This window comes from Phoxinus phoxinus (genome assembly GCF_949152265.1).
Source record: "Phoxinus phoxinus genome assembly, chromosome: 8".
Lineage (NCBI taxonomy): Eukaryota > Metazoa > Chordata > Actinopteri > Cypriniformes > Leuciscidae > Phoxinus > Phoxinus phoxinus.
Window position 1 is genome coordinate 8,163,485 of NC_136883.1, and position 25,996 is coordinate 8,189,480.

The 25,996-nt window shown below is 37.8% G+C and overlaps 1 protein-coding gene across 5 annotated transcripts; it reads left to right on the plus strand.

The window, feature by feature from the left end:
- Positions 1–2,681: 2,681 nt before the first annotated feature.
- On the plus strand, positions 2,682–25,531 carry LOC307002656 (uncharacterized protein). Of its 5 annotated transcripts, none has more exons than XM_079620487.1 (10): positions 3,006–3,501; positions 5,706–5,858; positions 8,035–8,183; positions 10,483–10,623; positions 15,352–15,470; positions 15,872–15,937; positions 17,796–17,952; positions 21,842–21,948; positions 24,264–24,379; positions 24,924–25,514. In XM_079620487.1, exons 1-10 carry the CDS (start codon positions 3,328–3,330, stop codon positions 24,939–24,941), a joined length of 1,200 nt encoding a protein of 399 aa, XP_079476613.1. In that variant the 5' UTR covers positions 3,006–3,327; the 3' UTR covers positions 24,942–25,514. The 5 variants fall into 5 exon arrangements, with proteins under 5 accessions (XP_079476617.1, XP_079476615.1, XP_079476613.1 ...); XM_079620488.1 differs by lacking the exon at positions 24,924–25,514 and adding an exon at positions 24,642–24,722 and having other exon boundaries at positions 3,019–3,501; XM_079620490.1 differs by lacking the exon at positions 3,006–3,501 and adding an exon at positions 4,952–5,058 and having other exon boundaries at positions 24,924–25,527.
- The last annotated feature ends 465 nt before the right edge of the window (positions 25,532–25,996 follow it).

Below are 25,996 nucleotides of genomic sequence, written 5' to 3' on the forward strand. Positions count from 1 at the left end.
TAAGATGGCTCGACACAACATACTTGAAGTATCAACAGGGGCTCTACATGAACTTGAGCATTCATTGTGTACACAAAGTTTACTTAAAAGAAAGGTTTTGAACAACTCACTGTAGCTGTTGTTCTTCCAGGCCGCCGGCATTTTGTCAGTCAAAAATAGTCGATCTGTATCACTGAATCATTTAATTATTATATGAGGATTCTTTTTCAAATACAAGGTCAATATTGATTTTCACTAACGACAAAACAACAAATTATCCGTGAATTTATTAGGGGTGGGAATCTTTAGTCACCTGACGATCCGATCTGATTTCGATTCTGGGAGTCACGATCCGATTATAGAACGATTATTTATCTACTTAATTCTTAATCTAAAAGTAGCCTTCTGTTAGTGAGGTTCATATTTTAAAAATATAAGTCCACTGCATTCCAAACCACATAAATGATGACTTCGTAGAGCATATGTAAAGAAAATACCGACGGGCGAGACAGCACACCTCAAGTGTAACATCAAACAAAGCGTGCGTCTCTCACAGCGCATCTGGTGCAATGAAGCCTGTGAATGTCCTTGTAATTCGCTTCAACCTTTCCGAACTTTATGAAAGATTATTTTACGGAAGGTTCGAGTGGTGTATGTGTGTGAGGAATTGGAAGCAAGCAGAATACGGGTGTTTCTAAAGCAAACTCAGCGTCATCGCTCATCTGGTTAAAAACTAAGCTCAGAATCGATTCTCAAATTCTCAGAATCGATCCAGAATCGTTGGAGAGAGAATCACGATGCATCGAGTTTTTCTCCCACCCCTAGAATTAATGGAACTAAGCTTTAGGAGCTTTCCATCTTTACTCTCCTCCCTGTTACGTTGCATTCGGAGATCAACTACTTTTGACTGACAAAATTCCAGCCACAGGAAACACTAACTGATAGAGTCGTACAAAACCTTTCTTTTTAGTAAACTTTGTGTACACAAACAATGTAGTCAATGCTCATTTGTAGAGCCCCTGGTGATAATTCAAGCACAGTTTCATGTTGTGTCGAGCATTCTTAGTGTTTTAAAAACAGTGATTTTGATGCTATCATAGAAGTGCCCCATGCACTCCCATTCAAAAAGCATTTTGACCTAAAACGAAAATACGGTCAATTTTAAAAGTGGCGTTTCCATTCTAATTCTGCTTTTACACAAACGTTTTACTCGGGTAGATAAACAAAAAGAGCCTAGGTTCAATTTTGGCAAACAGTTACCCTTTAACGGATATCTTAGAATATCTGGAAGGTCAAGACCTCCCACCGAAGATGAAAGCATTAAAGTAAAAATTAATCCGTGCTTTTTTTTTTTTTTTTTTTTCATATAAAGGAACTAAAACAACCATTCAATTTCCTGATGGTTTTGTGTGTGAAATTTATCGGAATCATTTGACTGGGGTAAAGTAATCTTGGAAAAATATTCATCTGCAGAAGTATCTATACTGGACCACGAGTCCAGAATAAAGTTGAATTGAATTGAATTGAATTGGAAATTGAATTGAGTTATTGCCCAAGGCAAGTATATCAAGCCCTCAGGAGCCCATCTAAATGGAAAGGAGGGTGTTTGGAGTATGTTTGTTTTAAGCCACCTATAGGCATTGCCACTGACTTATAATTAAATATCCTGAAAAGGTGCCAAATTTGTTAATCGTATCTGTAAGAGCTGGGATAGAGGTATCAGGATTCACCATGAAAAACAAAATATCGTCGGCATTCAGGGAAATCTTATCTTAAACTCATGATATTTTTAAAAATAACACAGATTGCGTTTTACTGAAAGAAGACACCCTCAAGCCATCCTAGGTGTAGCTATATGACTGAGTAAATTTTGGGATAATTTTCATTTTTGGATGAACTAATAGGCTACTTTAATATCTCCTTCCAGTTTCACAGAAAAAGTCATCCCAGAGTAGCTTAAGTGTAAATAATGACTGAGTTTTCATTTTTGGGTGACCAATCCCTTTAACATGATAACTTATCATGAATGTGATACACATCACACACACTCAGTACAGCGTACACCATAAATGGTATTTTGGGCGAGGGAGGATCTTTTATTTTATTTTATTAATGCAAGAAAACACAATTACAATAAGGCAATGCAAAATCACATAAAATCCCTAAAGAACAGAGCACAAATCTGTAGAATTTAAACAAAAATTACAAGAAAGAAAAAAATTATAAATTATACATACGGGTCTAGGCAAATAGTTTCTTCTAATAGTTTATATTTCTTCAATAAACCATAGTGTTCTTCCACTTTTCGATTTTAACATTCTTAATTATTTACAGTAAATCCAAAATTCTCTCTGAAAAACTGAATTTTAATGGCTTTGTTTTAAGGCACTTACAGAATATATAAAATTTCCCAAAAATGAAAATATTATTCAGTAATGTGTACATCTTTCATTATTGTACCAAAATGTATGTAATTTTTCCGAAAATTAAGAAATCAAATTAATTGTAATTTAAAGCCACTCGTACATGTCAAACCAAAAGGTTCTACTACAGTAAAAAAATTAACGTAGGCCTACTGTTGTTTCAATTTCAGAATCACAAAAAGTGCAATTATTGCAATCAATGTTATATCTAGGCCTATCTAAGAAGTTGGATGGGTAGGTATCGTTAAGTTTTAAAGTTCCTTAGCTTTGGGGGGTATAGGAAAGGAAAGATAGCCTACATAGTTTTTAATTTATTAATATAACGTTAGCTCTTGGGTAAAATTTGAGTCACATTATTTTAACTAGCTTGATTTGGAAATGTAGGCTATCTTGGGTTAATAAAGTTCGCATTCATTTGTCTACTCATGAAAAAAATCCAGTCCATTTATTTTTAAAGATGTTAGATGAAAAGCTTTACATTGTGCACTGCGTTTCTAACCAACAGAGCAAATGCCTTTGGACGTTAATTCAAAACCTTATGATAAGCTTATAATCACATTGAAAATTATAGGCCTACTTCTCACAGAAAGTCCTGTGATTCATAAAATTACCTTCCTCACCTAGAAAATGAGCAACATACCAGATACCTGTTTCCACCAATCTCTTATGAAGAGTGACTTGTTCCTAAATAAAATATAGGCCTAAGTTACCTGTTCCAAATTGGTGAATTGTGATTGTGAGGGGTAAAACGAGGGAGGATCTAGCAACGTGTTGTTTGGCTTTGTGTTGTTGCCACGGCCACAGACAGAGCGCTCTGGAGAACGCCAGCACGTTCCAAAACAAAGTTGATAACCTGCCTAACTCGTTGGGAAAACTTTAACATTAACACATTAAACGCTTTGAATAAACTACTTACCTAATCATAATGCGAAAGGCGCAGTCTAGAGTGTCGAGCGCCGTCGATGATGCAGTGGTGCTGCAGCTCCGCGCGCTCTGGAGAAGATATGAGCATCACTGCATGCAGAATGACAGCTGTCCCAGTGCAGTGTTCAAACAGGACATCCTTCACCACATCGACAAACAGCAACATCTCAAAAAGGTATTTTACGGATGGAAACGGTTAATAAACTTTGAAAATATTAGATTTTTAATAGGAACGAAAGCGAGGCTGTGAGGGATAGCCTAAGTTAACTTAGGCCTAACGTTACATCTTCGTAGGCCTACTGTTATTTAATGTGTTTTTATATTGTTCTGCTGACGAAAATATATTTCTAATAAATTTTAGTTGCCAAAAACACCAGACAACATGAGCTGTGGAAAAGTATTAGTGAATTAGGAGGTTTATACAGAGTTTTACAGCGGATGCCATTGAAAACACGGCAAGTCTATCCCTCACAGCTTCGCTTTCATAATCATACTGTATTTCATGGCGCTGCTCTGAAACAGTTTAGGCTCTTGTTAAATAACATAATATTTTTACATAAACGCAGGCACCAAAGTCTATATCTTCAAAAATGAAGTTTAAAAAAACACATTACAGATTTAGAGTACTTTACCATCTGTACATTTTATATTGTACACAGCCGTAAGTGACTTCATTAAAATAGCCTACGTTAATAGAAAGCCTTACAATGGAGGATTTTTAAATAAATAAATAACTTGCCATTCAGAGATAGGCTAGGCCTATTTACAAAAGTGTCCATACTTTTGTCTTCATGCTTGTAACAACAAATAATTATTTAATATTTTATCTTTTTAAAAAAAAAGATTAAGAAAATAAAAAAGGATTTCCAAAATGTAGACAATCAGAGAACAAATGACAGAACACCTCCTCAATATTATTACAAAAGGAGCATTCTTTTCCAATTTCCATAAACTTAAGAGAGTAAAATGTTAGTTGGATATTTTTTCTGTAATATCTTTAAGTGAATTTCTATTTATTTGAAATGTTAACATTTTTCGGGCTGGTAGATTCCAAGTCTTCTGAAGTCATATGATGAGGAATATCATGAACAGATTAAAATGTAAAGGTACAATGTGTAGGAATTTTTCCCATCTAGCGGTGAAATTGTATTTTGCATTCAAACGAATAGTGCTCTCTATAGCGCCTTGCTTTTTCAAATGCGTGTTGCAACTACGGTAGCCGGTATGTACCAACCATAGACTGTAAAAAAGGTACCAACCAAGAAGCAATGGCAACATGTCTTCCAATAGCCCTTCATTGAGTTTAACTACATGTTCTACTGTTATGCTGCCTATATACTGAATTACACAACCAAGCAATGAAAAAAAGCTTGTAATTTGGACCGTAACATTGACTTACCTGTCGAGAAGAAAGCAGACAACTTCAGCGTCCCTTTCAAAGTTGTTATCCTTCATTAGCTCTTTCCACCTGGGAAAAAATTATCCCGATATTTACCCTCCTTTAATTTGCCGGTCACGTTTCCTTTTAAATTAAATTATGGCGATGAGGATTCCTTCTCCTGTGGCTCGGCACAACTATGGTCCTGCATTATAAAGTACCGTGCAGTGCAACCTTTAAAATTTGCCGGGACAGTGACAAGTGCCTCCGTCCTCACTGATCTCCTTGTCCGTTTCTGCTGGTTTCAGTCACATGACGCTGGCTCCGAACGATTGGTTGTGGAAACGCGTTGAGGTAGGCTAGTGCTTTTTGTCCCTCTCTGCTTTTATAGTTTTTCAAGATGGTGGAACCTCCGTGGACTTACCTCCGTGGACTTACCCGTTCCATGTAAATAAAGATAAGAAATTCTTCGCTTACAATGATAAGTCAGATCATTGGCAGAGGTAATTGTACACCACTGAGGACATATTTATGAATAAAGACATTGCTTTTAGGTAATAAAATACTTTAAAAACTACAGTGTACCTTTAACCCTTTATTCACTTTCAAAAAAAATTATTGATCAGCTCATACCATCAAACCTCATTGGTTCTGCGATGTCATGACGTTTGGTCATGTGACTTGTGGGAGCCAATGAGGTTTTACTTTACACTGCTTCTTGTGCGTTACAGTCAAAAATATATATTTTTTTGTATTACAATAATTCAGATGGAATTCAGTTCAGGTGTCTAGTATGTCACAATTACTACAATACACAAATACAATACACAAAAAAGACTATGGAGCCTCTAAATGTGTTGGTGAAGGTATAAAATATGAGATTCACTCTCTTGCAAAATGTGTTCCCTGACTTCCTTTATATTAATGTTTTGTTAAAATGTCTACTGCATGCATCTTCTTCTCACTCACTGTTTCTGTCTGTTCCTCTCCCTTCCCTTTAGATAACGCTGTCATTTCCAGATTGCAGGCCCTCAGACGCTATTCTGCCCAGCCTTCAGCCTCTGTTAATGGCTATACGAAATGAGCGTTACACACATGCACAAGAATTCCACATCTGGAGTCTGTCTCTCAAGCAAAAAGATATAGTTGAGCTGGTGAGCACTGATCCCACTTTACTACAGATCCTACTTTTGTGATTGGCAGTTATGGAAATCATTTAGTCTTGTTGGATGCTTGTTCCACAACACAAGAGAGGGAAAGAGTCCTATAGGGAAGCCAAGGCTGCTGCAGTTCAAAACAAACCTTTCTGTGCAAACAAAAAAATGATTGTTTGGTCACATCACTCACAGTAAGATGTGTCTTTTATTTCAGCAGTAAATGGTAATGAGCCATAACTGTTAACATTTTATCTTAACACCAGATCAGTTTAGCTCTGGAAAGAGTTTTGAATTGCACAACAATTTCAGGTTCCAGAACTCTGAATGTTTTCTGTCATCTCTGCATTTTGTTGCAAAACATTTTGGCTTTACCAATGTGTTAAATGTACCTGCTTTCTCTCTCTCCCTTTCCATTAATCACATTTTTTTGTCGTTTCCACATCATTATCGAAGTGAAAAATGAAACATTCACAATGAAATGTTAAACAGAATTAAATATAAGTCTTATGTATCACTTTCATGATACTTTTGTGATGCTATAGCATCCCTTTTCAAGCTTGAAAGCTCCAGTCCCCTTTCATTGCAACTGCATGGTAAATAGAAATCAATATATTATTAAACATGTCTCTTTTTTTTTGTTCCACACACTCCAAAGAGTAATGGGCAAATTGCCATGATTAATTGAAATTTTGCATAAACCAGAAGCAACTGACATTGTTAACTGTTGTTTTGTTTTAGAGACACATCTGTTCTCTTTTGGATTTAAAAAATAGGTCTTATTATCATTGTGGTGGGGCTTTTCTAGTTTGAGAGGCCATTGGCAGCCAACTACTGGCTTGTGTTTTCAACATGAACCACAATACCTCTGAGGCTATGGCGGGCTGTCAAACCCATGAAAGCCTAATTAAAATCAGGGGATTTACTCGGCTACTGCCAAAACTTTTGATTATTTTTCCAGCAATATAAGTAACTTCTGTAGGAACTTGAGAGAAACCTGAGAGATGACAACACATCATAAACAATTTTTTTTTCATTCAAAACTGATATATATATAGTATGTAGTCCTATCAACTAACAATTCGTTTGAAGCCAACATGCATTGTTCATCCTTTTTGTGGGCCTGAAAATAGCATAGCATGTAATGTAGATAAGGCTGCATCATTGTCATGTAAATTTTTAGTTCCAACTTGGAACTTGAAGACTTAGTTTAGATGTTTTCATGTTTTCATATTATGGCTACTTAGACCTTTATTATCCTGTGGTCCACACCCATTTTTATTCCCTTCCAGGGGCAACATGTTCACACTTTAGCTCATATAAATCGGAAAAATCTGTCCTATTAAAGGGTGAGATTTACTTCCAGAACAGCTTTGATGCTGTGAAAATCAATGCCATATTTTTCCAGACCTGCAGACAAAGAATGTAAGGAAAACAATATGGTGGAGAAGCATGCAATTGAAGTTCTGCACTTGAATGCTGTTAGGACAACCCTAACATATAAATTTGGCACATGCACAGATTTATATGTACCGGTCAGACGGTTATAACAATAAGTGCTTCTATAAGAGGTCCTCATTTTTAAGATGTTGATGAGATTCTGGGAGATTTTTTTTCTGCTGTAGATCATCACTAATCTATGGAATGATGTTCAAGGGGAGCTTTATATGTAGGGTAAGAATGATATCTCAATGGAATTACTCTTTCTCACAGTTAGAAAGAGATTACACACAGCCGCTTTGTCAAGAACTGCAGCTTTGATCTCTGTAATCCTAAGCTATTTATTTTAGTAAACCAGTTTGAGGGACATCTCCCCAACTGCTTAGTAGTCTGTGAGTACACACACCAGCCTTTAATCTCTTGGACTGTGGTGGAAATTGTGCTATTATGTGGTCTTTCTGTTGTATTATAATCAGTTGTATATTAAAAGAAGTATCAAACAATGTAGCACTGATTAAATTAACCAAATTTGTATATTCTGACGAAAAAGTGAGTGTTGTCTGCCTGTACAAAACTCACTATCACAATGCTAAAGTGTTATGGGTGGTTGTCAGGGCATTGTTGTAATGTCCATTTGACTGTGTGTGCAACATAATAGTAATTGTAAAATCCATGATTGTAAATTTACCACATGGAAAATTGTGCATTTCACCAACCCAGCTGTTTGTTCTGACAGTGTCTTCTTTTGGAGAAAAGGGGGAGGACAGTTTATCCCTTCAGATCGCTGGAGCTGCTTGATTGCAAACTGACTGAATGGTCTCTGGAAAGATTGGGCAAGGCTTCAGGCATCAGCTACCTCACCACACTCTGCCTGGACTACACACGGTGAGAGGACATCTGATTGTGTATTGAGTAAATGTCCTCAAATGCACTATGCACTTTGTCATTCATGTTTGTCAATAACAGTGTACATCAGAGATGGGCAACTTAGACCATGGAGTTTATGTCATCCCAAATCAAACACATCTGAAAAATCTTATGGATGCTTAACTGTGAATCGGAAAGCTGTGCCCTTGTAAGGCTGCAAATCTCAGCTAATAATAATAATAATTCGTTAAATTTTATATAGCGCTTTTTCTGAGACCTCAAAGCACTTTACATAGAACGGGGGAATCTCCTCAACCACCACCAATGTGCAGCATCCACTTGGATGATGCGACGGCAGCCATATTGCGCCAGAACGCCCACCACACACCAGCTTACTGGTGGAGAGGAGACAGTGATGAAGCCAATCAGTATATGAGGATGATTAGGATACCATGATAGACAGAGGCCATGGGGAAAATTTGGCAAGGATGCCGGGGTTACACCCCTACTCTTTTTCGATGGACATCCTGGGATTTTTATTAACCACAGAGAATCAGGACCTCGGTTTAACATCTCACCCGAAGGACGGTGCTCTTTTGGCAGTATAGTGTCCCTGTTACTATACTGGGGCATTAGGACCCACACAGACCACAGGGTGAGCGCCCCCTGCTGGTCTCACTAACACCTCTTCCAGCAGCAAGCTGGTTTTCTCAGGAGGTCTCCCATCCAGGTACTAACCAGGCTCAGCCCTGCTTAACTTCATTGGACAACCAGTCTTGGGCTACAGGGTGATATGGCTGCTGGAAAAGTCATCTGCCACGTCATCAAGCTCCGTCGAAGGCCATCTCAATTTGAAGGATCCTTTGAAGGCAGCCTTTATTTTGAAGGAAGCATCAAGTTTATCTTTCGTGTCCTCCAATCACCTGCAATCCTTAGCGCACACATTCCAATTCACAAAAAAGAATGATCAGACAATGAATCGGCTGGTTGTAATTACTTGTGCTGCATTAATAGAAAGTCAGTTAATATAAAGCTTTTTAATAAAGTATTTTTCAAATGATAATTTTAATAGTTTTTACGCGCCGTGACTGCAGGGGCCAGACACATTTATGATGTATCCATGCGCACATACTAGACTGTCTCATTCTATTGTTTAATGCGGAGTAGGACTCTAGCCTACGAGCCTCTGAAGGACTGGACTAGGAAGGACGCAGCCTTCTGTTTGAGAACCACCCAATGTCTTCAGGATTGCTTGAAAATTACAGGCAGGTGTGTTTGTTTGGGGATGGAACTAAAGACCGAAGTTGCCCATCCCTGGTGTTATCAACCTGATCTCACAGGAAAACATAACTATGTTATGAGGTGGAAATTTTATTATGAATTCATATGATGTGAATCATACAAAAAAGTGTAATTAGAAAAAGTAAGCATGAAGGTCCACTCCTAAGCCCAGCCCTAAACATACCTGTCACTGGGACGCAAGTAGATCCTACGAAAACATACGAATGAGATCGTACGATTTCATACAAATTATTAGCCACCAATTCGCCAAAACTTAAAAGTGCCATCATGAGATGAGTATATTAGGTGTTTCACCAAGGATGAACAACTGCAGTCCAAGATTAGCTCTATATCTAATTAAACACACCTGAAGAATCTAAAATGACAGGCAGGTTTGTTTAATTAGGAATGTGACTAAGCTCTGCAGAACAGTGGCCCATCACTTTTATACTGTCTACATTGCAAGCGTGTGCCTAGATATCTAGAGAAAATTATATAATTTCCAACACCAACAGTGATTTTTAAACAATGGGTTGTGATTGTAACCATGATTGTAAAATTGTTTTGCAGTATCTTGATGTAATCTAATTTTTTAAAATTAATTGCCATAATCCTGAGAATCAAACCCATGACCGTGATAGGGGCCTTTCACACAGAACATGTTTTTGCATTCAACTGCTGTACGTTGGACATGTTTGACCATTACGCTCATGTCTTGTGATTTTTTATTTTGCGACATGCTATTTTAAGAAGTTAGATCTTAAAATAGATCTAACTATGGTTAGATAGTTAACCCCCCATCCCCATCACCCCGTGTCCCACTTTTTTTAAAAACGCAAATATGTTCTGTGTGAATGGAACCTTTCAATGCTATTCTACTGTTTGAGCTACAGTACAGTACTTTGGAAAATGTTTAAACCTTTTGTTGGTTTAGCATGTATTTTTTCCTATTTAAATATTTTTTTAAGTCATCTTCAAAGTGTTTTTAAAGGTTTAATAATGACCTCTTCTCTCTGTCTGGTTGTTTCTCTCTCAGTGTGGGACTGGAAGGATTGAAAGGTTTGCTGAGTGGAGGTTTGGGGACCAGTCAAATATGTTCCTTGAGTTTATGTTATTGTGGTTTGGGTTCATGGAGCGGAACTCTGCTAGCTTCACTTCTCACCAACAGTTCTGTGAGGTACGGACTGTTATGACCACTGATGCTTATGTTTCCCATTAACCTGTGACTCTCTGCTGTGACTCCTGGGATCCATTAGCTTCTGCTGAAATATTTCATCACACATTAATTCATGAATGTGAGCTTCAGCTGATGACATCTTACTGGGCCACAGGGGTTTGGAGTTACAGTAGGAGAAAGGCTATTTTGACAATCCAATTGAATTTTCTGACTTTTTGTGTTTTTACTATTATACGGTAGGGGGGGTGCTATTAGGCGTCTTCTGAACGAGTACAGAATATCCAGATCAAAAGACGTAAAGAAGCAGCAGAAACAAGCTAAAATAACGCGTCAACATTAAACAGCATATCAATCAAAACTCTCTAATGTTACCGAATTAAATGTTGACCCAGGACGAGCTATTGGATTGTGAAACTTTGGGGGTGTTGATGGACTCTATCTACTCCATCAATGTTTTGATAATCGTTCTGAATCAGATCCAGATGAAGTCTTTGACAAAAACTTGATTTTCCTCAGCTTTTTGCTTAAAATTGAGCATTTTTGTGATGCATGATGCAAAAAGAATGCATGAAGCTAGATTTTTGTTGTTGTTGTTGTTTAAAAGCAGAGGGCCTGTTCTTTCTTTTGATAAAATGCAAATGCAGATATTTATTCAACAAAATATTCTGGGGGCCTTGACATTTTTGTGAAAATGATCAAAAATGCTAGCACTGGCAGGCAACTTAAAAAAAAAAACACTGGCAGGGATAGAGTTAATATGATGTAGGACTGTGTGTAGTCCACTCAAATATAATTTTTGAAATATATTTTTGGCATTTCTGCAATGTTTGGAGAGAGACAGGAAATGACTGGAGAAGAGAGAGAATAATGAGATTGGGAAATGTCCACAAGTGATAACTCAAACGCTGGCAAGAAGCCCTGTTGTGGAAATGAGTCTTGAAACAAGACTGAAATGCATTGGTCCAGGGTCTCTTGTAACACTGGTCCAAAGATTTAACCTTGCACTAGCAGCTGCCATCTCAAGTCGTTCCGAAAGACCTCAGGCAAGGGAGATTGGGCCTACGTGGTGTCTGGATTGCACTAAAGTACCAAAGTAGTTTGCAATGACACTCAAGTTTAGTAAAGCTGGCTCTACACTCACCGGCTTGATTTGAATGGGAGGTGTCACATTAAAGGCCCCAATATACTTCAGGCAAAATCAAAGAACAAACTGGTGTGACGTCATTTCGTACAAAATCAGGTTTCAAAACAGCTTGCCAAAGCAAATTTTCAGGAAAAGTTCACTCTGGTAAACACCTGCCACAAACATCGCTGAGGCTCCGCTTTCTTTGACATGGAAATCTTTTCCGTTCATTTCTTCAGTTCAGTCGATCGAGGTCAGACATCCGTGAGTAAAAAATTAACACTCTGGAGAGCTGCTTTATAGTATAAATTGCAATTATAATTGAAAGGGACACTTGCTTGCTTTGAAGCAATCTATTGTATAAAGTTCTATATAAATATGTAGCATTACTTGATTACAGAGCAGAATTGCACAGCTCATGCAATCATATCCAGCATCTCCATGAGGTGTTCACTACTGAGGCAGGAAGGGCACTGATTATGTCCACCCATGCTATCCATCACACTAAGGCATGTAGACATTTTAACTGTATCCACATTGAGCTTCAATACTCACCTAAGAGCAGTCACAGTGAGGACAAAATGAAAGGGATGCAGAATGTGTGTTTACAAAGTTGGTATTAGCAGTCCGGCAGAAATGTGGAAGTCATCTCAAACCACTTTGCCAACCTGGGTATGCCTTTTGGAGAACAAGCCGCTTGTAAATCAGCACGTTCCGAAGAAGAAACGTTCATAAAAAGAAACGTTCATAAAACAGCTCTTTCCAGGCATGTAAAATCGCAGGTTCCAGAAGAAAAAATGCACTTTACAAGGGTTAAATTGAAGCTCTTTTTGGATGAAAACTGCATAGACGATCATAACTAATCGATTTCATCAACCGAGAATGAAGAAGAGATTGAGTTGACATGTTTGGGGGCTTTTATAGCTCAAGAAACATCTTGCATTACAGAGTGATGCGTTAACTCTTTGATTGGCTTTTAAAAATGTGAACGCAGCTATTTCCACTAGTGACTCTGACAGTCTGTAATAAAAGTAAATCAGTTCAGTTCAGTTTATTTATCCCTTAGGAAATTTGTTTTTGCACAGGTGCTACACGTCCCAAAAAACACTCACATAACAAAGACTCACATAACAAACTCACACATAACAAAAAACACACATGGTTACAGACTATTTAACATTAAAATTTATGGTATGAATTTATGGCAGTTGGTATGAATGAACTCCAATCACTTTAGAAGCAGCTTAGTCATTCTGTTTCTATTGGACAGGCTAATACAATCAAACCATTTGATATATTTAGATTTAGGTTACACTTTGCACACCAAGAGACAAAATCCTCCACCACTGGGCCATGAGATGTCTCATTTGCAAGGAGACTCACAATCACAGTATCATCTGCAAACTTTAACATATACCTATTGTCAAATGTACTCCTACAATCATTAGTATACAAAATAAAAAGCAATGGGGAAAGAACACACCCTTGAGGCGAACCAATAGAAGAACATAACTTGGAAGAAAGTAAACCATTGACTCTCACACACTGGGTTCTGTTCGATAAGAAATTCACAATCCATCCTACTAGGTTCAGATCAAGGTTAAATAATCTGACTAGTTTTTCGGCTAACACATGTGGCTTAATTGTGTTAAATCCGGATAAGAAATCAATAAAAGCTATAGCCGTGCCCTTGTTTTTGTGGTCTCCAGATGTTGAGTTACTAAGTGTACAAGAGTAGTTATGGCATCCTCAACAAATGCTCTGTACGCATCGCAAACTGGAGAGGATCTAAATGATCTTCTACATGCTTCAATATCTCTATTCTCATAATTTTCTCAAATGTTTTCATCACAAGAGAGGTGAGGGCTACCGGTCTAAAATCATTTAAAACCTTCGGACTCCTGCATTTCGCCACATGAGCAATTATGACATGTTTCCAGATTAGTGGGACAATTCGCGTTTTAACAGACATGTTAAAAATCTGTGTAAATATGCCACTTAACTGTAAACTACACGCTCTCAACACCTTACCACTAATATTATCTGGTCCAGGGCTTTTATTTACTTTTATCCTTTTAAAAAACCTAGCCACCGTAGGAGCATCGATACTAAATACCGTATTACTTTGCCAAGAGTCATACTTCACATTATCATCATCCACATCAAATCTTAGATCAAATTTGTTAAGTTCATTCGTTAAACACGGATTAGATGTATGCCCATTTAAAGATATCGTAGTTCTAACACTTTCCTGTATGCCTGTCATTAGTTTCATTCCATCCCAAGCCGCCCTTTGATCAGCATTTAAATATTTAATTTATTTTTTCTTTGTAATTATGTTTTGCCTTCACGATAGAGGCTCTTCCTTCCTTCCTAATAACAGAATAAGCAACTTTATCACCACTTTTAAAACCAACAGTTTGCTTCTTAAGAAGATTTTTCAATTCTGCATTAAACCAAGGCTTATTATTTGAATGCCAGGTGATAACCTTAGTATCAATCACATTATCAATATCAACACAGAATGAGATATAACCACCACATCAGTCAACTCATTAATATTGTCCGATGATACGTGAAAAACAGACTAGTCCATGCACTCAAAGCATCCTTGTAGGGCCAATATACCATCCTCATTCCATACCTGGACTGTCCGTGATTCTATGCCTCTCCTTCGCAGCACAGTCTTAAATGTTGGGAACAGGTGCACCACGCTGTGGTCAGATCTGTACGCTCCCCGTATGGATCCATAACAGAAGTCAAGAGTCTTATTTCCTCGAGTGTGACAAGTGATGTACTGATGAAAATGGCTAAGTGTTTTGTTGCAATTACTGTGGTTAAAATCATCACCCATTACAAGACATGGGGCATCAGGTGAGATGGACTGAAGTCTTTGTAACACAGAAAACAACACCTCATTTGTTTTTTTAGAGTTAGCCTTGGGGTAAATATACACAACCGATAGAAACACTTGAGGAAATTCCCTTGGCAAATAATATGGTCTCACCGAAATTGTCAATAGCTCAATGTCCGGTAGGCAAATTTTCTCCCGTACAGTCACATTATTACACCATCTTGGGTTAATATAAAAGCATACTCCACCTCCCTGCCACTTCCCCGTCGTACATGGGTCACGATCAAGATGTACTGGTACCCCGAATCCGTCAATATCAGTTATAGGATCCATGTCTGCGGCCGTCAGCCACGTCTCAGTGAAGGCTAACACGCACGCATCTCTGAACTCCCGTGTGTAAGATACTCGTGCTTGCAGTTCGTCCATCTTATTTTTCAGTGATTGGACATTAGCCAGGACTATTGAAGGTAGAGGCAGATTATAAATATCACTATGTCTTAAGCAAATAAAAATATAAACTAGTTGTTATGATGGGTCTTTCATCAACAGGAGCCTGGCTTGTCTGTGTATTGAACAAAGACTTCTGACATCTATCTTTAAAATTGAACACATAACAGAATCTATTGTTTAATGTAAAATTAAGTAAATGCATCGACTGTTTTTCTTTTTCATTTAATTAATCAGCCAGTCTCATAAAGTAGGCTTACTTTGTCAGCCCTAAATGCATTAATTGGTTGATCCTCGCCTTTAGGGAGCTCTACATCAATGGCAATGAGCTGCAATGTTGGGGTGCTATTGAGCTGCTGAGACCTGTTGCTGAAAACAGCCAAAAAATGGCAGAGATCCAAAACAGGACCACATCCATCACAGGTGTGTATGTGAGTTTATCAACTTTCACCTAATTCATTCTATCAATAGTACAGATGACAGACACCATTTTGTCAGGGGTGGAATGTCTGAGAAGTGTAAGGCTATATTCTGGTGATTGTCCGCATTGGACGACGTCTGTTGGTGCAGTATGACTGGTCGTAAAAGATCAAGATAAGACTTCTCCCTTAAGGTTTCTCTGTTTTTCTAAACCTCAGAGTTCTGTATGAGTGGGATACATACATGCAGTGTGTAATGTTATGCAATGGAATGTGTCAAGTAACTAAGTTATTAGAATCATCTCCTCATCATTCTTTTTTCTCAACTTACCAGTAGACATTAAAGCGTGTAAAGTAACCTCATCTTGTGCAAAGTGATGTCATTCACTGGTTTTCACCTTTCAGACGAGACAGAGTTGATCTCCCAGATGAGCAATATGTCTTCCAGGCAAAAGAAAGCAAAGAACAAAGGTACTACTAATTTTCTCTTCCTCGGAAAACCACATCAGGAGCCTCATAAAGCCTGAAACATATATATTAGATTACCGTATTTAGCTATGTCCAAACATAAACATATTCATACAGCCTTAAAATAATAATAAAACAAAAACCTAACTAAACTGTGTCCACATATTCACAGAGTTATCACTAAGACCTCTGAGGGGATCTTGGTTTCCCTCGTGTTAAACATCACAAAACCCCCATTGAAACCACCTGAACAAATATTCTCGCTTAGGACTCCTGGTACAGCACCTTGACAACAACACATCCACAGACAATGTGGAGGAAAACCAGGAAATATCACAACTATATTGGACACACATGCTTGTACATAGTCCTAGGCAGATACACCAAACTCTTTTAATCAAAGCAACTTATTTTTGTGGCTTTCTGTATATACACTGAACAAAATTATAAACGCAACACTTTTGTTTTTTTTCCCCATTTTTCATGAGCTGACCTCAAAGAGCTAAGACTTTTTCTGTGTACAAAAAAGGCCTATTTCTCTCAAAGATTGTTCACAAATCTGTCTAAATCTGTGTGAGCACTTCTCCTTTGCCGAGATAATCCATCCAGCTCACAGGTGTGGCATATCAAGATGCTGCTGATTAGACCGCATGATTATTGTGATGATGTGCCTTAGGCTGGCCACAATAAAAGCCCCCTCTAAAATGTGCAGTTTTACTGTATTGAAAAATGAAAAATTGTATCATGAAAAATGAGGACAAAAACAAAAGTGTTGCATTTATAATTTTGTTCAGTGTAAGAAGGAACAGAGTAATAGTACATGAAGATTCATGGCTCTTTCTGATGGATTGGGGGCCATTTCTTTTCCATTTGTGTCTCATGACAATATCGATATAATTAACATGAAAAAAGTGAATAGTAGATGAGGATCTAATTCTACCTATTCACATGAAAGATAATCCAAGAAGATAAGTCATAAAAAAACAGCTTTGACAGAAAGCAGTAGAAACTAAATTGTACACAGAAAATATATTTGGTGAAAGAGCATGGATACATAGGATGTTAACTAACTGAACAAGTGTGGAACATATTCAGTAACTAAGCGAACAAATGAGAACATACATAGGCTGTGTCCGAAATCACCCTGTATAAAACGATAGCTTTAAATAGGGTACTATTTGTGATGGTGTCTTGAACCATAATGAACGTTTAAAAAGTTTACATTTAAATGTTGGTGCAGTCTTTGGTGGGTCCTCCCACTTTCTATGGTGATTCCTGCCATTTACATTGATTACATGATACAGCATGTACTTTACAAGTACATACATTCTTTACAAGATCAGCTGAAACATTTTCAAATTAAACTACTTTAACAAAAGTATGGGACTAGTAGCTCCGTTTCTTCGTTAGCTTCATACACAACCACGCACGTGTACGAGCACTTATAAATTACATATGATACATGTTTTCACACACATAAATTGATCATATTGTCAAAGGGAGGCCATAACTGAACTTGTGGTTTGTGGTGATGAGTGAAGCTGGTCTCACACTCTGGTTGCCACATTCTCAGTGTGGTCAATAGCATTTCGCCCATTCCTCAAAAACCTTCCCACTATGTAGACCAACGAGAGAACTAAGGGACAGACAGTCTCTGCCACTGTGTGTGTTTAAATTTAAAGGCCTCTCAGTCGGAGTTAATTCTAGTTTTCTAGTTTAATTATATTTTCTTGTTTATGCACACTGTGTTATTATAAAATTTAATTGCATTTCTTGATGAATGGGAGGTCACTACCTAGTCATGTAATTTTGATGGATGCCAGATTAGTCTCAGCTGTGGATGACATGTTGTTGTGGTTAGGAAAGAAGACGAAGAAGAAAAGAGGAAAAACAAAAAGCGGTCCTGGTGCTGCAGGGGGTCCATGGCTAGAGAAGCTGCACATGTGTGATAACTCCATTGATCACTCAGGAAAGGAGGGACCAAATCAACTAACTCAATTCTTGGAGCTCCTTTGCATGTGAGTGTACATGACTGTATATACAGTTGATTTTATTGTTCAACGCTACTGTAAGCAATGCTAACTTGCACCAGATAAAGCTACTGCTGTAACATGAATGTTCTGTGTTCCCTCCTTCATTGTGTTTTTGGTTTTGTCCAGGGACCTGGTTTTCCTCAGTCTGTTTAATCCATTTAACAACGCACTGACAGACAGGACAGACCAGGTTACTTTTGATATGACACAGTCTCAACTTTCAAATTTGGTAATTTTTTTAAAAGAAATTTAAACAATCCGTTTTGTGGGTCTTTAATGTTTCTGACAGATCACTGTAGAGTCTCAGTTAAAGCTGCTCGTGAACCGATCATCTCTTCCTTCTAGTTAATTTATAGCAGCAAATAAACATGAATGAACATAAGAAGGAATGTTGTTTTAACAGCGGAAAGACGTCAGTACACTCCGTTTTTCAAGTTCAAATCCTCCAACGTTAATCTACAAACTCTCCTGGCTGCTTTGTCGGACAAAAATGGTGGATGGTGGATTATGTCTGGTCAGATCGCCTGTCAATCAAACTCCCTGCGAAGGTTCAATTAACTCATTAGTTCCCTTTGTTTGTTCATGCATATAAGCTTTCAGTTCTCCCTTAGCGTTTGTCGGTTCTCGTTAGCGTGTGTGATTTTCTCCTACGTTTGTTCCTGTTTACAGAATATTGTTATTAAAGTCTATCTCCTAGTATTGTTCCTCGTCTTTGTGGATACCGCGTTCCGTAACAGAAGAACTGACCCAAAACCGATCAGCATGGCTTCACCTGCTGTGTTTCTGCTTTGCTTGAAGCAGGAGCAGAAGAGCCTCGAGGGCCACACATCTGGATTCCTCTATCTGGTGTGCCTCACACACTATCCAGACCCTGTGCGCTTTTTATTTGGCCAATTTGAACGAGTGCACAAAGGCCGGGTTTGGGTCCTTGAGGATCATTTACGGAGTTCATTGAGTGGGTGTTGGTGAACTGCGTTTCAGCCTACACCTTTGGCCCCACTGAGGATGTACACACACGATCAGAGACTAGCCATTCACCACCGACCGCGACTGGCTTGATGGACTTGCCTGTGGTCACCGCAGACCGGCCCGCCGTGATGGACGAGTCTGAACCAGAGAAGAGATCAGAAGGAGTCATCGCCCTTCTGACCAGTCTGAGACCAGAGAGTCTGACCAGGTGTGTGAGCTGGCAACGTCGTGCATCGCAGAGGGAGGGCTTGGTGGAAAGCCCCACCGCTGTGGATAAGATGTTAATTGCCTCTGGTACTTAATTTGAAGAATTAAAGGATTTTTTTAGCAAGATTAAATGGATTTTTTTTTGTGATATCATTCCCACAATCTAAAAAAAGTGGTTCTTCAGCGGTTCTTCAGGGATTCTTTGCAGTGCTTATGGTGCTATATAGCACCACTGCCATTTTAAGAACCTGTTAAGCCCAGTTTGGTTCTTCAGCGGTTCTTCAGCGGTTCTTTGGGGTGGTTATGGTGCTCTTATGGTTCTACATAGCACCATTTGACAAAGGTGAATGTGCTATTTGGCACTTAAAGTGGTTCCCCTATGATTACAAGCCAATGAACCACTTTTAGTGCTATTTAGCACCATTTTTGTTTAGAGTGCAGTTTCTCCAGTGTTCACTGTATCTCCAGTGCTTCCTGTATATCCTACGCCCTCTGTATCTTGAGATTGCCCAACCAGCCTCCCTCTCCCACGTCGAGGATCTGCCAAGTGTCTTCAGGCCACCAGCTCCACCAAGCCTAGAGATCCCCTGGCTCCACCTTCAGCTCCATGGGCCCATCGCTCCACCTAGGCCTGTTGACACTTTGATAGTAGGCCTGTTGACACTTTGATACTAGGCCTTTTTACTATGCCCAGGAAAGTGTGTGACCTGCATGCTGCTGTCTTTACTATTGGGCTTTTAATTTGCATTGATTTGGTCTTAATTGTTTTTTTTCCAATCACCTGAGCTATGAATAATTACTCTGAAACCACACTAAAATGACATCCTATCAATGCTGATTGGCTGAAGGAATCATGAGGTTATTTTTAATGATATTTTATGCATGCTACTTCAGAAGAATTGTTCTCACTGACTGCAATTAAACAGTTAAAGGATGAGACTCAACTCATTACAAACACCAGCATGGCAGCATCAAGGGACAGTTGAAGACTAAATGGAGGTCAAATTAAATCTCTCAATTAAGTCTGTCAACAGTTTGTCCCATTCAGAATTTACTGGTCATATGAGATAGACATTTGTAGCTGTATATTCCCAATCTGATGTTTGGCAGGACGTTAATGTCATCTCTGGATTTGGCTAAGACCTTTTACACACCCTCTCTATTTGACAGTTAAGGAATGTGTTGTTCTCTGCAGATTGGCCTATTAGCTAAATCCAATTTGTCTCTTCTTTTTCTGTTCTACATTCTTCTTCCCGTGTGAAAAAGGCGTAAACTGGATGTAATGTTTTCGGACTCCTAATTGCATGTTATTTGCATCTTTATATGTAATTTCATAATTACTTCTATTGTCTTTGAAATATGGTTAAAGTGTAGACAACAAGCATTTTTGGTAAACTGAAATTAATTGATTTCTACTGAAACTTGTATTTCATGTATAGAAATATATTTGTAATAATTACACATTTGCAATTAAGTTGCAATTTTAGCATAATTTAAAATCTTTTTACTTAATATTATTGAATACACTACAAAGAAATTATAATCAAGTATTTTACATGTGGTTTTTCAACATAAAAAAATTTAAATGTTAAAATAAAAGGTTGTTAAAACAGTGATTTCTGTTTTAAGTCGCTCATCTACATATACCAGTTTCTGGAGTTATATGAATGCGTGTAATTTGTTTAATGATAAGTATGATCATAGTAGCCATTAAAAAATAAAGTTCTCACTCTCAACAAATCCAAATAAACATGCTTTTTAGTGAACAGAACATTTTCACAGTAGTCTTAAACGAGGCAAATCATGCATTACTGGTTATTAATTTTTCCCCCCTGAGGTCAGTGAACAGACTTTTGGCATTGCCATCTGAGCTGCAAAACACACTCCATTTCTGTCTTACCCAAGCATCTGCAACATGTATGCAGGTCTTATTTATTTGAACGTCCATATGAACAAGATTACAGCACTCACAGCTGCGCAGCAGAACCAAATTTGCAAGTAAAGTTTTGCACATCACATGCAGAACTCAGAAAATACAGTCTGAATACACTCTTAAATATGTAAGTGCAAAAAATTTCATGAAGTTACAAAATACACACCCATTATTTGAAACAATACACGCCTGTTGAACTTGATACAAATTCCACATGTTGTGACAGGCACACAAACAGCAGTTTCTACTCAGTGAGACTGAATCCAGATGATTTAAGTAGTTTATAGCTACACTTTTGTGTTCTGAGTAATTACCATTTGGATGTAAATGTGATTCCCGTTGTCATGTATACTTTATAATTTATGACCATTATCATATCACATCGGAAATATTCAATAACCCCAAATTTCATGTATTTTTTTCTGTAGAGAGATGGCGGAAAATGATCATGAACAACTAAACGATGATTGTTTTTGGCGCAAAACAACATTGGCTAACATTATAAGTGAACCAGAAACTGATTTCTTTGGCGACTCACCGAATATTCTTAATTAACACTGATTAAAATACCTTCTGTCTGCATTTGCAATTGAAATTGTTTACAGCTGTTACTGTTTCTCAACATGTTTGTATTAATTGTTTTGTTAGATGGTAGACTTAAGTTTGGATTGGCCACAATGAGTGAATACTTTTACCATATGTCAGAACAGTTGATCCAATAACGCATCAAACTCAACTGTACATATGTCTATAAATGTCTTTCAGTCTAGTGCAGTTCTCCAGTCACCTGACCGAACTGGACCTTGGTGAGAATCACATCGGAGAGGATGGTGGGAAAGTGCTTTTAGAGGCCCTGAGAGAGAGACAAACAGGTGTGAACTTTAATGTGATGGAAATATGACTCTAGAGGTCACCTCATGAAAAGATTTTAGGTGACGTAGTTACTTTGTACTTACTAAAATAAGTAATATTAACTAATAACATGTACTTAAAGATTCAGTCCGTAACTTTTGCTGCTCTAGCGGTTGATAAACAGAACTGCATGCGTCTTGCGGAAGAACATTGTAGCCGGAGCTACTTCTCTCTGTTTATGTCTATGACGAGTCACGCAGGTACAGGGATACTCCGCAGCGATACGATGTCTAAGGCCCTGTTTACACGAGAACGCTCGCGGGTGAAAACGTAAAAATATTTGATCGGATGTGCCTTTCGTTTACACGGCGACGGCGTTTTTGGGGCTTAAAAACGCAAAAAAGTTAAACCACCCTCCAGAGTGGAAATCTTAAAAACGCTCCACCATCGCGTTCCCGTCTAAATGGTAAAAACGCAAAAGTCTGCTAGACAGTGAAGGCGTTACGTCACAGACATGCGCAGGAAAATAACAAAACATTCTCAAACTAAAATATAGCATTAATTTCATTGACACATTTTTTTGAGCGACACACGAAGAGCACCGAGGGTTAAAGCAGCAGCTTTACCGTATTAAACATGAAAAACAGTGTCAGCGTCTCTTTGACTTTCAGTGCTTTACATTGCCACCTAGCCGCCTGGAGTGCACACTACATCGAATTTCACACACTTTTACGTCACCATATGCACGCAGATCCCCCCCCCCCCATAACACTCGTCTAAACGCAGAATAAAAAGTGATTACACAACGCCACTTTTGCGTTTTCTCTTCAGATCGTTTCCATGTAAACAGACTAAAATGGTCTGAATATATAAACACTTATTAGAGGTGTACCGTAGTGATTCAGGATAGGACAAAAACACGGTTTGGAAAATGGATTTATGATTAATGTGTCATTATAGAATTTTTGTTAACTTTTGAACACAAAAAAAGTTACAGCCTGCAGCTTTAATATAGAGTTACGGTTAGGGTTTGGTTTAGAGTTAATTATGCATAATTGTATCTGTTGGCGTTCCTATTATTATTATTATTATTATTACGTTTCTTCTTCCACTCTTAAGTTTATGGTAGCCCATAGAACCGTATGGTTGAAAGTTGTTAAATTTTGCACATAAAGGTCCAAACAAATTTGGAGTCTCTAAAACCGGGTGCGCACTGCGATTTTGGCCACAATTTAGCCGTCTGAGACAAATTTTTCAAACCTAAAAGATTTTGATCGTTAGTTAGACATGTTCACCAACAGCCGATTACTGACCGTTAATTACGGTCAAATTTGACCTCAGACGAAATTCTGACAGTTTCAGAAGATTTGACCACAGTCCTGCAGTGTGACTAGACAAGCCATGACCAAAATTAACGTTAAAGATTTCCCTGCATCCACCATTTCAATCCCGCGTGTAATGCAGCTCACAGCCACCGAGCGCGGCATTGATTGATGTAAAACTTTTTTAACCCATCTTGACTGTCGTCCAGTCTGACATTAATGACAACTGAGATCTTACAGCGATGCTCATATTCGTACAGTCTGACAAGCAACGATCGTAAAGGACTATTATTTATCATAGTGTGCACCCGGCTTAACTCAATCCCTTTAGCACCACAAGCTGTCCAAAGTTGCACTCATGTTTATACTAGTAACTTTTGAACCGTAAGGACTAGAGACAAAGAATGTGTCCTCTGATTCCTTGTGTCTAGTGAATAACATGACCGCAACATATTCAATTAGTGAATTCTGGAGATGCCATTTTTAAGTAAATAGTAAATAGCCCAATTATTTTATCTTCTTTCTCATCACTTCCCAGAATGTTCTAGGATATTTCCCTAACATCTGGTAACATTTCCCTAACTTAAAGTAACAATAATATAATGTTATCTGGTCTTTAATAATGTTCTCAAAACGTTAGCACAAAAACATTGTCTATACATCATTCATGTTTGTCAAACATTTTTAAATGTTAGTTTGTTTCAGAGAACATTCAAAAGTAACATTCTTGTAATACTTGCAAAATGAAATGTTCCCTTAATGTTCACATAATCCAGAGAGCATTCAGAAATAATGTTTTCATAGTCTTAGAACATATTTTTGTTAGCTCTTTTTCAAGAGTGTTACATTGGAGAGCCACGCTATTGCAAATTAATGACTTCAATTAAGGTCTGTTCCTCACACAAACTATGGCTTTTATGGGTTGAAGACTTGATAAAAGTCTGGATATATGCTGGTATGGATGACAGTTTGGTCAAATGAGATTGTTAATCATTTTCCCATTTCCTCGACAGCTAAACTTTCTCCAATTAAAATCCAAGTTTCAACACGCATGTCCTCAGAAACATTCAGTGCCATTTTGAAAAGCGCAAAGGAACTTAAATCTGGGAAAAAGAAAAGAAAGACAAAGGTGCGGTAAGATATTGTGATGCTGAAAAATGTACAGTGGCCCTAAAAAGGATTTACAGGCAATGCCTGTATAAATGTGTAAACAAATGATGATAGAGCTTTTCTCAGAACTATCTCTTTATTTTTGCAACACCTTTTTAGTCATAAGGCTTCAAATCATTTTTGGGGACACTGTATTTGCTTGAAATGAAAAAATTTAAATTAATTAATTGAAAAAATAAGTAGGCTATCTAATAACTGTTGTCTTATTTTATCATTTCTAGGGGAAAACAAAGTAGCCTTATGCATCTGTCTGGAGGATATTAAAAATATGTTACTGGTTTACACAAGAACGTTTTTTTTTTTTTAACAATTTCACCATGTTTTCAGTTTGTTGCCATAGTTTTTTTTTTTTTTTTTTTGGGGGGGGGGCATCCTCTTTTAAGTCTGAATTGTGTTCGCCAACAGCCGCACACCAAATGTGAGCGCACAACAGACTCATGGATTATGAAGCATGTATTTGTCAGTGATGCTGGATCAGATCTTATTTTTTGTCACTCTTTTAGGAGCTCGAAATAGCATGAGGATGTTTGTTCTTCTTTAGTGCTTCTTCCGTTTCCTTCTCCTTTCCCATCTTTGCTGACAAAATGTGAGTCCTTGTTTGTGTGTTGTTGTTTTTTTCGGAACAGTCTAATACATGCAATGTTTATATTTTACAGAATAATGTGAAAAACGTTGTTAGCATTTATTTGTGTGTTTCTGTGCTTGTCTGCCCATCATGTGGAGAGCAGAGCAGACTTGTGGATATTTGTTCTGGTAAATTTGGTTTTGTCTCCATCCTATGGCCAAGAATGATACTGCACTGTTGTATTCATTTCTAAGATTTACCATCCACAGGCTTTTTGTTTTACTTTTGGCTCTGTTATGGTAGTAGGCCGCCTACCTCACAAAATAAAGTGAATCCAAACATGAAGTTTGACTGCGTAATGTAGAATTTGTTTGGTCTAGCTTACATTTAACAAGTAATGTCTGATTGTATGGCTCTAAAATTTAATGGTGCAAAATAATAAAATACCATAAACTGTATATGAACAGGCAAAACTAATCAACAACAAACGTCTTGTAATAAACCGCCTAACATATTTCAGATCTTTTTGTCACCACCAAAATAATAAATTGTCAATATCTTTTAACCCAATTGACCTTACTTGCCTATCTTTTAACTAATTCAGAACTGTTGATCTGAACATGTTTTTGTCCTGTTACAGAATTATGCAGAAACAGAATAAACATGATTGTGTTCATTCCATGAAAAATGAGAGAGAAGTATAGCCTAGGCTATTTTTCTTGCAACTTTATCCGTCAGTCAAAGTTGTATAAGTTATAAACTGTAAGATTGCCTATGTCAAAACAAATATTAACAATATTTTTTGAGAAAGATAAAACACATCAGAATGAGTTAAAGCAACACCAAGGAACTTTTCCACTGCGGTCGCTCTACAGGTTGGAAGCGGAATTGTCCATTACCGCTGTCGTAAATAATTTAGCCTACCGCAGCCTTCTGTCGCACGCACGCTCGCTGTTTCATCACCGGCTTTGGAATGAACGATGTCTACAGACAAGGTACAGTATATGATGC